The sequence below is a fragment of the Cornus florida genome, unplaced genomic scaffold (genome assembly GCF_030987335.1).
Source record: "Cornus florida cultivar Cherokee Brave unplaced genomic scaffold, ASM3098733v1 CherokeeBrave_3.0.0_Hap2_Chr11, whole genome shotgun sequence".
Taxonomy (NCBI): Eukaryota; Viridiplantae; Streptophyta; class Magnoliopsida; order Cornales; family Cornaceae; genus Cornus; species Cornus florida.
Window position 1 is genome coordinate 41,619,153 of NW_026775581.1, and position 11,469 is coordinate 41,630,621.

General features: G+C 35.0%; 1 protein-coding gene across 1 annotated transcript; it reads right to left on the minus strand.

The window, feature by feature from the left end:
* Positions 1–821: 821 nt before the first annotated feature.
* Positions 822–5,410, minus strand: LOC132283486 (rhamnogalacturonan I rhamnosyltransferase 1-like). Its single transcript, XM_059785432.1, has 8 exons — positions 4,384–5,410; positions 3,839–3,906; positions 3,625–3,713; positions 3,297–3,462; positions 2,915–3,204; positions 2,638–2,842; positions 2,398–2,555; positions 822–1,571 (listed from the first exon to the last, which is right to left on the minus strand). Exons 1-8 carry the CDS (start codon positions 4,697–4,699, stop codon positions 1,322–1,324), a joined length of 1,542 nt encoding a protein of 513 aa, XP_059641415.1. The 5' UTR covers positions 4,700–5,410; the 3' UTR covers positions 822–1,321.
* Between the last annotated feature and the right edge of the window lie 6,059 nt (positions 5,411–11,469).

Sequence of the window (11,469 nt, forward strand, 5' to 3'; positions counted from 1 at the left end):
CCTCGAATATTGTACATCGAAATTGTCACACTATAAATTTGTGGGGTCACCACTTTTCTCAAATCATTGTCCTTATAAAACGTTAATAAATTATGAGCCATTAATAATGAATACCACAATGGCCAAAGACAATAGGAAAATGTTTCCCACTATGCTCTTCTTAGTCTTCTAGTGGTCTGATTGATATGTGTATTTTTGTTTATGGTAACACTGAACAGTAGAAAAATCGTACTTGGTATAAAATATTTTTATTTTGTACAAAAAATTGAAACACTAATTTAGTGTTTTTTAACAATGAATAGTAAATAGTTTTTTTTTTTTTTTTTTTGAAAAACTCTTAAATGACTTTTATAAACTAATCATTATATTTTCTAAAATTAAACACTTTTTACCAAATATGTTTTATGTAACAAATGCACGTTACCAAACATGCTTTCGATCATTATTCAAAGTACCATACAATAAAACACTTGTTATGTTTCATATCCAAAATAAAACGCATACCAAACATGCCCTTAATGTTCAATTTAGCAAACGTTTTGAAGTTATCAAAAATCATTTTCTATATACTTTTTTCCATCATACCAGTTTAAACTCACCATTAAGAGGTGTAAAATTAACCATTCAAGTTATCGAGATTTGGAAGGTGATATGCATCAACAAGACTTTCAAGGTTTAGCTTAGCTTAGCTTAAGCTTTGCTTGCTTGATTGGGCAATATTATTATTTTTTTTCCCGACAAACTAGGGAAAGAGGGAACTCGAACACCGTCACACTTATTCGGTGAGTTGAGCACTCCAGCCGAAAATTGCACTAGGAAAATTGAGCAATCCTGACCAAGTCAACAGTAAAACCAGAGTCTTGCTACAAATAGATTACCGAATCCAATATATATATTACAAAATCATAAGATGAAAGATGCAAAAATAAATAAATAAATAAACACAAAACTGGTTGGCTATGGATACTTCAGTAACTTTCTATAAATCCACAAGTTCAGTAAAACAAATCTATATTTGCATCCCCCTGTGTGCACTGCAGTTGATTTTGCAGTAACCCTAAAATGGCAGGGTTGCTTCTATACATGAATAGAATTTTCGGAATATATTAAAAGATCTTACTATCCTCCAGCTGCCTTCCATATATCCTTTCCGGCTTCATCCGAGTGCATAACTCACTCCCATAATCTTCAAGATCTCCTCCTCAAAACAAAACATCTAACTTTTGCAGTTCGCTATGTTTTTGTATTGGGAGCTACTATCTCTGAACGTGTGGCGAAATTTTGCAGGAAATTGATCAAATGCAACAACATCCTAAAGGTTTTAGGTACTATTTGATAATTCATCACCTGATTCTTGCAAACACTCGTGTGGGTTGGCGTAGAAATAATCCTCTTCTTTAGGTCTGTCCGGAATCACCAACCGTCTAGTAGCGCTCCCCATGCGTTCTGCATGGGATTCCTTAACAGCAGATGAGAACTCATCCCAACTCAGAGATCCACTATTATATTGGTCTATCAAATCAACTAAAAACCTTCTGTCTAATAGAATGGTCTTCTTGAACCCGAGGTATCTAAAAAAGCATTGGAAAACAATAATTATTAATTCCAGAAAAAATGATATGATTTAACAAATAAATACATAACTAACAAATCCAGGAAACATCGTAACTGCGATAACTCAGAAACAAAAGTACAATGGAGCAAAACCGATAAACTGAACCAAAACGACAGAACCTTTCTAGGTTAATTTTAAAATCTTTGCCACAAGGCAATGAGTAAACTTCATACGTAAATTCAGAATGAAAGCAATCACAGATTTAAAGATAATTATGTCGTCCAGATGAATGTAATGTAGTGTTTTGGATGGTCCACCGAGCTTTGGGTAAGGTGGAATTTGAGTCCTAGTTGGCTGAGAGGCTTATATAAATACATACATATATCTATGGAAACATTCATAGATAAATGTTTATATTTACAAACATTTATGTGTCTTTGTGCGTCCTTATAATAGAATATAGTAGTGAAGATTTATAAAGAATAAATGCGATTTCAAGCCATTTTGCTGAAAACTGCAAAAAAAAAAAAAGCTCATAAATCAGATTTTAGCATGTTGCAGCCCTAATCAGAACATTAATCAAATCAGTACTTGTAGCAATTGGATTTTCTACTCTGCTATATCAAAATTCTACTTGTTTCGCGGTTAAAGTTCGCCAATTATTAAAATTTATGACGAAGTCTAAGCAATAAACAGCGCTAAAGGATCTAAATTATGTGTAAGAACATACAGGTGTTAAAATCCAATATCCTTTTCAAAAGCTAAAAGGTCATCTTCATCAGTTAAGAAATTAAGATATATCATTTGACATTATTTATAATAATGACTAAATTAAGCTGTACCTGCGATGGCCTTCAACAACTTTGGCCATGTTTCCATCATAAGTAGGAACAAAAATATCACTCTTCAGTGAGACAAGATAATCCAAAGCTGCCATTTGCGATGAGTGATTTTGGAAAAATCTAAGATCAGATGGTTCCAGCAGTGTCTCTTTTCTGACCTGTTACAAAATCCAAAAAGCAACAGTAAGAACAAGACAACGGATGGTAGCCAAGAATCAAAACTCTGAAGAGTCAACAAACCAGCTTTGGGTAAGCTGCTGCAAGACTAGCCATTCTCCTGTCTCCACCATATATTTCTCCAGCCGCAATGTAAATCTGGATGTCACGATCAATGTCCAGTGCCCTTAGTGTAAGAGCAGTTTCCTCAGGTGTCAAAGGGCATAAACCATCTTTCCTCTTCAAATCAGAATTTATGATTTTCTCTTTCCACCAGGGGTAAGCATATCTGCAAAGATAGGAAAGGTCAGCATAAGGATAGATAAAATCTATGTTTTTAACTGCCCATTAATATGCTCACCTCATGTTTGTCAACTCGTCCACCTCCTCACTGTTGCAGCCTTGAGTACAGCCAGAAAAGGCTAACATGTCCATTTCATATCTAAGATGAAGTACTAGAAAAGGACCATTTTGCCTTAGTAGCCTGATAACCCTTCTACCCAACTCCTCTATCTGAGAAGTGAATCTCAGAGCATCAAAATTCACTCGGCAGCGCAACTTCTGAATCTCCATGGGCTGACCATTATTGGCAAGCCGAGCATCCGTTCTATTTAAATGCACAACTTTGTACTTCTGTATCAGAGGAAGTATCTGCATGCAACAAATGAGAGCACCACTGCTTTGAGAAAAGGAGTCACCTATTGAAGAAGAATTTAAACCAATATAATTAAAAAATTACTGACCTGATTATGATAGTAAGATATGTCAGACCAACTGATGGGAGGCATGGTATAAATCATGCCTAACTCCACTCGCACCTTAAGCTTAGGAGGCAGCTCTTTCAATACCCGAACCTCATCTCTTAAGGAAGTAATGAAATGATCCACATCAAATATGTCTCGAAATTCACTGCAATATCAAGGAATGAATTCATGGTGACATGAAGACATACAGAGCTAATTAATTCAATAGAAAAAAAATACTCATCCAGATTTTCAGAAGTTGCAAAAGTTCTATAATTTTAAAGATATATAAGAAAAAAAAAAAAAAAAAAAAAAAAAACTGACACACCTCGGATCAGCCCAGAATGAAGTTTTATCCAGCTCAGGAACGATAAGTGTGACATTTAAATATCTTGCAATCGCAACCATGTCGCAAATCTGAACAGCAAATCGATAATTGAAAGTGATCAGCTATTACATGTACTAATGACAAAATTAAGTAGTCGGATAAACCAGAAAGAAATGACATGCCTAAGCCTGGTCCACCAAGAAAAACCACTCACCGCTGCCCGCATTTGATTAAGCCCTCCATTGCACGAAACCATCAGGTAACCATTGTTCTTATAAACCCCTAATGGCAACACAAAAAATTGAACGAAAAGTAAGACGACAAATTAGCCAAACAGAAGTTTCATATAGGCAAACAGAGTTGCATATTCATGAACAATCAATTTAATAAAAAACAATGTACTTAGGATCTTCTCTCCTCATTAACAAACCATATAGGAAAATCACTATCCGTCCCTTTCTTTTCTTTTCTTGTCCTTCCAATTCCATCAATCTAAACGAAGCCTAAAGGTTCACACAGTTGCAACAATTACATAACTAGTCATGTAGTTTTTCTGAACAGAGACTGTATTTTACTATTTTTCTCTACATCTACTCACAATCGACTCACAAATTATTAGTATCAGAAAAACTATGAATTTTTCATAAATGATTCACAAAGTTCAATAATATAATCTGAAGATTGAATAAGTACAACATATATACAGACATATATATATATATATATATATATATATATATATAAAGGATATTAACTCACTCTTGGGTGGAAGAACTCTTGCCGGAACTGCCGGTGAGTACTTGACCGCCAAAGCTTCGGAATCATGAGAGAAACAAGAAGGCCAGCCCTTCAACACCCTAGGACCCCATAATTCTCCCAATGCAGTTAACTGAACCAAACAAGTCCACAACAACACCGTTGTGGTTGCCCTAATCATCCAAAGCTTCATTCGAGACCGTGAAACCATTGAACTCCTCAGCTTCTCTACTCTAATCTCTCCCAACGACTTCAATCCCATCCCCCAACTCCCCTTTCTCTCTCTCTCCTCACTCCTTTCTCTCTCTACCTTGCACATACCGATCCCCTCCCCCCATGCATTCACACGCAAACCCTAGTCTTCTACCACATCTGATCACACCAATCAATTGCAGACTCGAATTAATTCACCTTCAACTAAAAATGCACAAAAAATCACCCGAATTATAATCAATGCACGATCGAAATAGTATCGAAAACAACCTAAATTGACACGAATTGATCGAATCAAGCTTCACTTTTCGATTTGCTTTGAATTACGAGAATATTCAACCTGTAATTGCTAAATATAGGAATGGTCAAATCCAAATCTCACGACACCTGAACCAACATTGCAGGTCAAAAATTCCTATCAGAAAATGCATAAAAACAAAAACAAAAAAATGACTTTTTTTCGCTTTCACCCGAAGATCCCTTCCTGAAACAACACACAAAACCCTAATTTTCGCACACATTAACGAAAGCTTCAATGGAGAGCTTTGATCTTTAGCGATCAACAGACACTATAGGAAATTTTAACCCCTTTTTCACACGAAAAAATGGATAAGAAAAGTTCGATTTCAGAAGCGATTTGAATTGCAACAATCTGAACGTTGTTTCTGGGTAATCTGACGTATTTCCGGCGGGAAATGGTATGGAGTCGCCGGAATCTGACGGCTGACGGCAGGCCAACACGGAAAGGAATACAAATAGAGAGAGGAGAGAGAGACAGAGAATGATAAGAACACCGCGTCGTGAGTGCACGAAAGAACGAGTAGTGGTACAACACTTGATCGCTTCTTAACCATGATCTAGTTACCGAGCTATTATCTGCTGTTCGACGGTCCACCTTACTATCATGGTGGCGCAAAAAATGATATTGTTAATAAAAATGATATTTTGGTTGTCTTAGTTTCAAAAAATAAAAATAAAAAATTTATTAAAAGAAAATGAAAAATGATTCTTATACGGAATAGTTGAAGTGAATTGTTAGGCTTACTCTTTTAATTGATTAATTATGTAACAAATAAGGGAATGCAACATTCCACTTAACTATGTTTAGTTTAAAAAATTAATTAAAAATTATTTGGTTAGGTTATTCATTATGAGTGTTTGGTGTGAAATTATGTAATTCACTGCACGTGTTTAGTATGAGTATCACTATTCAAAGAAGAATAGGATTATTGATGTGTGATTTTCATTCACACAACTGCCACAATATTTTACATTAAAATGTTGCATAAATATCTATTAAGTGTATTGGTTTTAATTTTTAAAGTAAAGTTTGATTTTTTTTACGATACTCTTATAAGTTTAATTGAGAAATTTCTTGGATTGAAAAAAAAAAGTTCAAATTTGATTAATTTTGTTTAACTTCTACAATATAAAACTACTAAACAAGAGAAAATTCACAAAATAAAAATAAAAATAAAAATAAATCAAAAATCTAAATATGTATACTTTATTTATAATGTATTTTGATTTATTTGTGTTTCCTTGAGGACTAAATTGTCAATATATTTCAATAGCATATCAAATTTTTATTAATTATATATCCATTTTTTAAAATAGAATAAAATATTTATATTATTGAGGTTAGGAAATGCCTATCATTTTCTTCATTGGCATTTATTAGAAGAAACAAAAATACATACATGATGTGATTGATGATCATATAAAGTAGATATAATAGTCTCATTCAGTGTGAGTCTGAGAGTGCCCACATCCGATAATTACTCATGCAAACTATAGTTGCGTTTATACTCTGAAGCAGTGACAGCTAAAGGAAATCCAAAACGGGACCCACAGATATAATGATCTCGTGAGACGTGTCATCTATCAAACCGTCGGAACCGGACACGTGGCATCAAGACCGAACACCGACTCGACGGAAAAAATGATAAACCCCACTCCGTGAGATCCGAGGTCCATTCAAATCTGGTTGTCGCCGACAATATCTCGCGATAAAATGCGATAATTTCGCCGGCAATAGCCGATATTCGAAACGGTTTAATATATCGTGTTGGAGATATCGGTGATAAGACGAGTGGCAAGTGACAACTGGTTAATAGAGTGTTTTCTTGTTCGGTGGTAGACTCCGTTAGTGTGTCGGTGGCGCCGTTATGCACGACAGAGCGAGGGAGGGTTTGTCATTTGTCAGAACGGTCGACTGATGTGAAGCGTCTGATTGGACTATGGAACTTGTGGACGGATGAGATGTCGTACTCTTGGATGCTTTCAGACCTAAATTATACGTAAATTAATATTGCTTAAGTAAACGGTGAAATTCAGTGATTTGCATATCGAAAGTTTGAAAAAAAATTATACCTTCCCAAACAAAAAAATAAAGTACTACTACATCGTACCTGTCACATTTCTAAATTTAAATATAGGGACTTTTATATACTTATGAAATAATTTCACTGACGCCCTTTAAATTTGATCAAATATCACTCTTAAGTATTTTTTAAAACTAAATATCACTTTTAAGTATTTTTCGAAATTAACTATTACTCACATTATAAACGTTTGTTCTATTTTTCACTCACACCTTAAAAATTAGTTGACAGGTGTGTCAAATTACTTTTTACATGTAAAAAGATATTTTTATCACTTGACTTTAGTTTACCCACGGTATTATTTCTTTAATGATTAGAATGACATGTTTACCCTCATTTGACTAACTAACTTAATTATTAAAGTATTAAAATGACATATTCACCCTTACTTTCTCATTGATATTTTCACAATCCTTTTTATGAAATTATACAACGTTCGTGCCAATTGTCCAACACACACATATAATTAACCCACAAAATCCATCACTATATATAATTTGGACATTAATTATACTTAAACATGCATATAACTGAAACCCCTCTCATCATGAGCTTCAACACCTAATCCATTGAGAATTGAGATCAACCTTTAAATCAATTTTGTATTTGACTTTCAAAATTAATACGAAAGATGATTATGATAATAAAAATACGTGCAACTTGTGTTTTTTGACTAATTAATTGATCTTATCATTAAAATTTGGTATATATATATACCAATTAATGTAAGTTAATTAATAAGTTTTTTTTTTCTCTATAATTAATATAGTTAGATAATAAGGTTATGTATCGTACATCACCGTCGGAGATGAAGTTTCAAAATCACAATCTGGCAGAACAAGTGACGATGGTGCAATGAACTTCGTAGTCGCAAGAGCAGCGTCACCGCCTCTCTGGCTGTGAAGTTCCACCGCTTCCCAACGTCTTCTCTGTCCTACCCAATCGCGTTTTGCAGATCCACACAACGTACAGAACATTGTTCCATCGCCGATATCGGCTTCGATGGCTCAATTGCAATTTCCCATGCCATCATTTCCACTACCGTACACGTGTTTGCCATCCCCGCGGTTGCCGTATCCGTTTTCTCCATTTTTACATTCGCCAACATCGCGCCCTAATTCCACCATTTTTACATTCTTCACAACCCACACAAATCTGATGGTGATTTTTTTTTTTTTATTTTATCCATTATTGAATTTTTGTGAATTACATTATAAATTAGGGTCCTTGTAATATACACATAAACAGACTCCATGGCCACCGGTGAAAACCTCTTCACTGATACAACCGAAGGCTTCAACCCTCATCTGTTTATCAAGGTGATCTAACCGAGATCCAATCGAGAGAGAAAGTTTAGAGCCTCAACGACATCAACCGAAAAAGCTTCCGATAGACCCAACCAATAATCTCGGTTATGAGATTAGATGTGTGAGACTTTTGGTGTCAAATTAATTTTTTAATCCATTTATAATTATTGTCTATGAAAATATAAGAATCAGTAGAGATTTTATTTATATGTGACTTGTATCCATAGAGAAGAGAGAGACAGTGGTTTCGTATCTTTTGTTAATATGTGGCTTGTAGGGTTGTATCTGTAGAGAAGAGAGAGAGAGAGAGAGAGAGAGAGAGAGACAGAAGCGTCCTTTGAGATGGAGAGAGAGGAGAGAGAAATAGGGGTATAAAAGTTATTTAGGTTATATTTATAATAAATGTGATTAAAAAATTAGGAAAAAAAAAATGTCTTTTTCTATATTTGTAAGTGATAGTTATTTTCAAAAGATATTTGAGGCTGATATTTGGCCAAACTTGAGGGGGTGTCAGTGAAATTAACTCTAAATTTAATTCATGATTTACATATAATATTACACTCACACTTTCTCAAATTAAGTCTAATTATACATGTTAGGTCAAATAAGTGTTTACGGATTACATTAACCACCAGGTCAGTTAAAAATTTGGATTAAATGTCAAGTACCCGGAGTTAGAAATTTTAGCTTGGGGGTTGAATTTGTAATATGTAATTAAAATTTGATTTTTTTTAAAATTAATTGTAATATATGTCAAAAGAACATCGCAGCTGTAAATGTCAAGGTCAAAGTTGCCGCGAAAAGTGGCACGAAGGCTAAGAATCCATCAAGCGATGGAAGCACCTAAAAGAACTAGTCGGAATGGGAGTGATAGGTGCAAATCGTGTCGACTGTTACCCCTGAAAACCTGATGACTCGCCCTTGTGCTTCTTCCTTGGTTGCCCCTTGAAAATAACACCTGCACTCCTACTTTGTCTTCATGACTCATTGTTCATATTTCGATCCTTAGCCTCAGCTTCTACCATTAAGGCTCTCTCAAATACCTTTGTGTACACCTTGATATTCTGTGACATCACTGCTGGCCTTATGTTGTAATGAAGACCAAAAATAAACTTTTGAGTTTTGTTCGATCAACTCATTTCTTATTGAGTCAGGAGCAAAGCGAGAGAGCGAGATAGAGAGAGAGGAAAACTTGCTCTTATACTCTGTTACTGTCATGCTGCCCTGAATAAGGTGATCAAACCTCCTCTATAATTCCCATCTCTTGGTCATCGAAAAATACTTGTCGTAAAACAAGTCCTTGTAAGTATCCCAATCCATTGCTTCAATGTCATACCAATTTGCAACCGATTTCCACCATATCTTGGCATCCTTAGAGAAGTTATAAGTAGCCAAGATGGTCTTCAAGTGATCATTCGGCACACCTATTTTCAATAGATGCTTCTCCAATTGATTGAAACAATTATCCACAATCATAGGGTCAGGACTGCCTTCAAACAACGTAGGCATAACCTTGAATTTTTTTGAAATGAGCTTGAGACGTTTCTCCATTTCAGTCTCTTCTAGTTGAACTTGTAATGTTTTCGATTTTTGTCATTTTCCATTTTCTGGAATATTCTGTTTTTGCAAAGGCACTTTTGTCTCTTCTTATTTTGCGTACCAGATACCGTGGGGTGTGCCGGGTGTGTCTGAGAGTTGGTTGGAGCATTCCATTGAGTTCAAGGCTCTTAGAAGTGCAACGGTCACCATTTCGGCATTTTTTCCATTTTTCGGGCCTGAAAGTCCCGTGTAGGCCCGTTACTGGAATTATCGCGTACGGGGTTTTTATAAGGTTGGATCATTCCATATAACACGAAAGAGTTTTAAATCTTCAAGGAATGCAACATTTGAAATTTAAAGAATGAAATCAAGGCAAAACACAATATCTATGCAATTAGATAAGGTTGGAACATTTCATATAACACGAACAAGTTTTAAATCGTCAAAGAATGCAACACTTGAAATTTAAAGAGTGAAATCAATGACACGAAAATGTTCTTAAGTCTTCAAGAAATTGTGATACCCCTCGATTCTAGAGCCACGGGTGATCAAGTCCGAGTACAGATTCGAGGGATACCAGACAATTAATATATAATACAAGCAGGAATACAAAAAGAATTAAGAAATAAATTAAAGGATGAAAATAATTCTAACTATTAAATCCTTAAAAGTTATAAATTAATATAATCCAAACCTTCCAAAAACCTCTAATACGTACAACTCGGGAATCCATCTAGTGGACCCTAATATAATCCCAATAAAAAGTAAAGTACGGGAACAAAATCCAAAACTAAACATGAAAGGAAATCCTACGTGGTCGGAGGAGTGAGTAATTGTCTCTCCTCAGCACGATCTAGCTCTAAGCCTGGAACTGACGAACACTTGAAAAACAAATAGTGGGTCAGGCCCACTAGCAAGTTCTACTCTACTACAATCCATGCAGAGACCTGATACGCAGATACATCCTAGTTATCTCAACAATAACTAAAGTAGCCTATATATATATAAGTACACACTATAGGACGCTTACTAACCCATAAGTCTATCTCAGCCTAAGTAAAAATAACATGCAAATCGCACATAACGTGGGCATGTGTACCTAGACCTACCAGGGAATAACAACTATGTCCAGTTATTCATCCTAGGCAATATACGCACCCTAACCATGATCCCGAGTCTCAAGCTTATATCACGGTACCATAATCATATATATAAAATCCATCTAAAACTAGGTACGTCATTCAACTGTTTATTAACCTGACGTATATCTAAGTAGGACTTAACTTTTATAGTTAATCCATTTCTTAGTACAGAATGGGTAGGACTTAGTATTTTGAACTGATCCGTCCCTAGTATGCCACCGTCCCATACAGATGCATGCAATTTACAAATCAAATAATTGATGCAGTAAATGATAAATTTAATCATCAATTTAAGTAGGACTTAACTTCTGTAGTTAATCCATTTCTCATTCTAGAATAGGTAAGACTTAGTATTTTGAACTAATCCGTCCCTAGTATGCCACCATCCCATACCGGTGCATATAGTTCATAAATCAAATGATTGATGCAGTAAATGATAAATTTCATCCTCAACCATACTCCAAACTAAGCATTAATAAAGTCTAGTATGTATATGACCATATT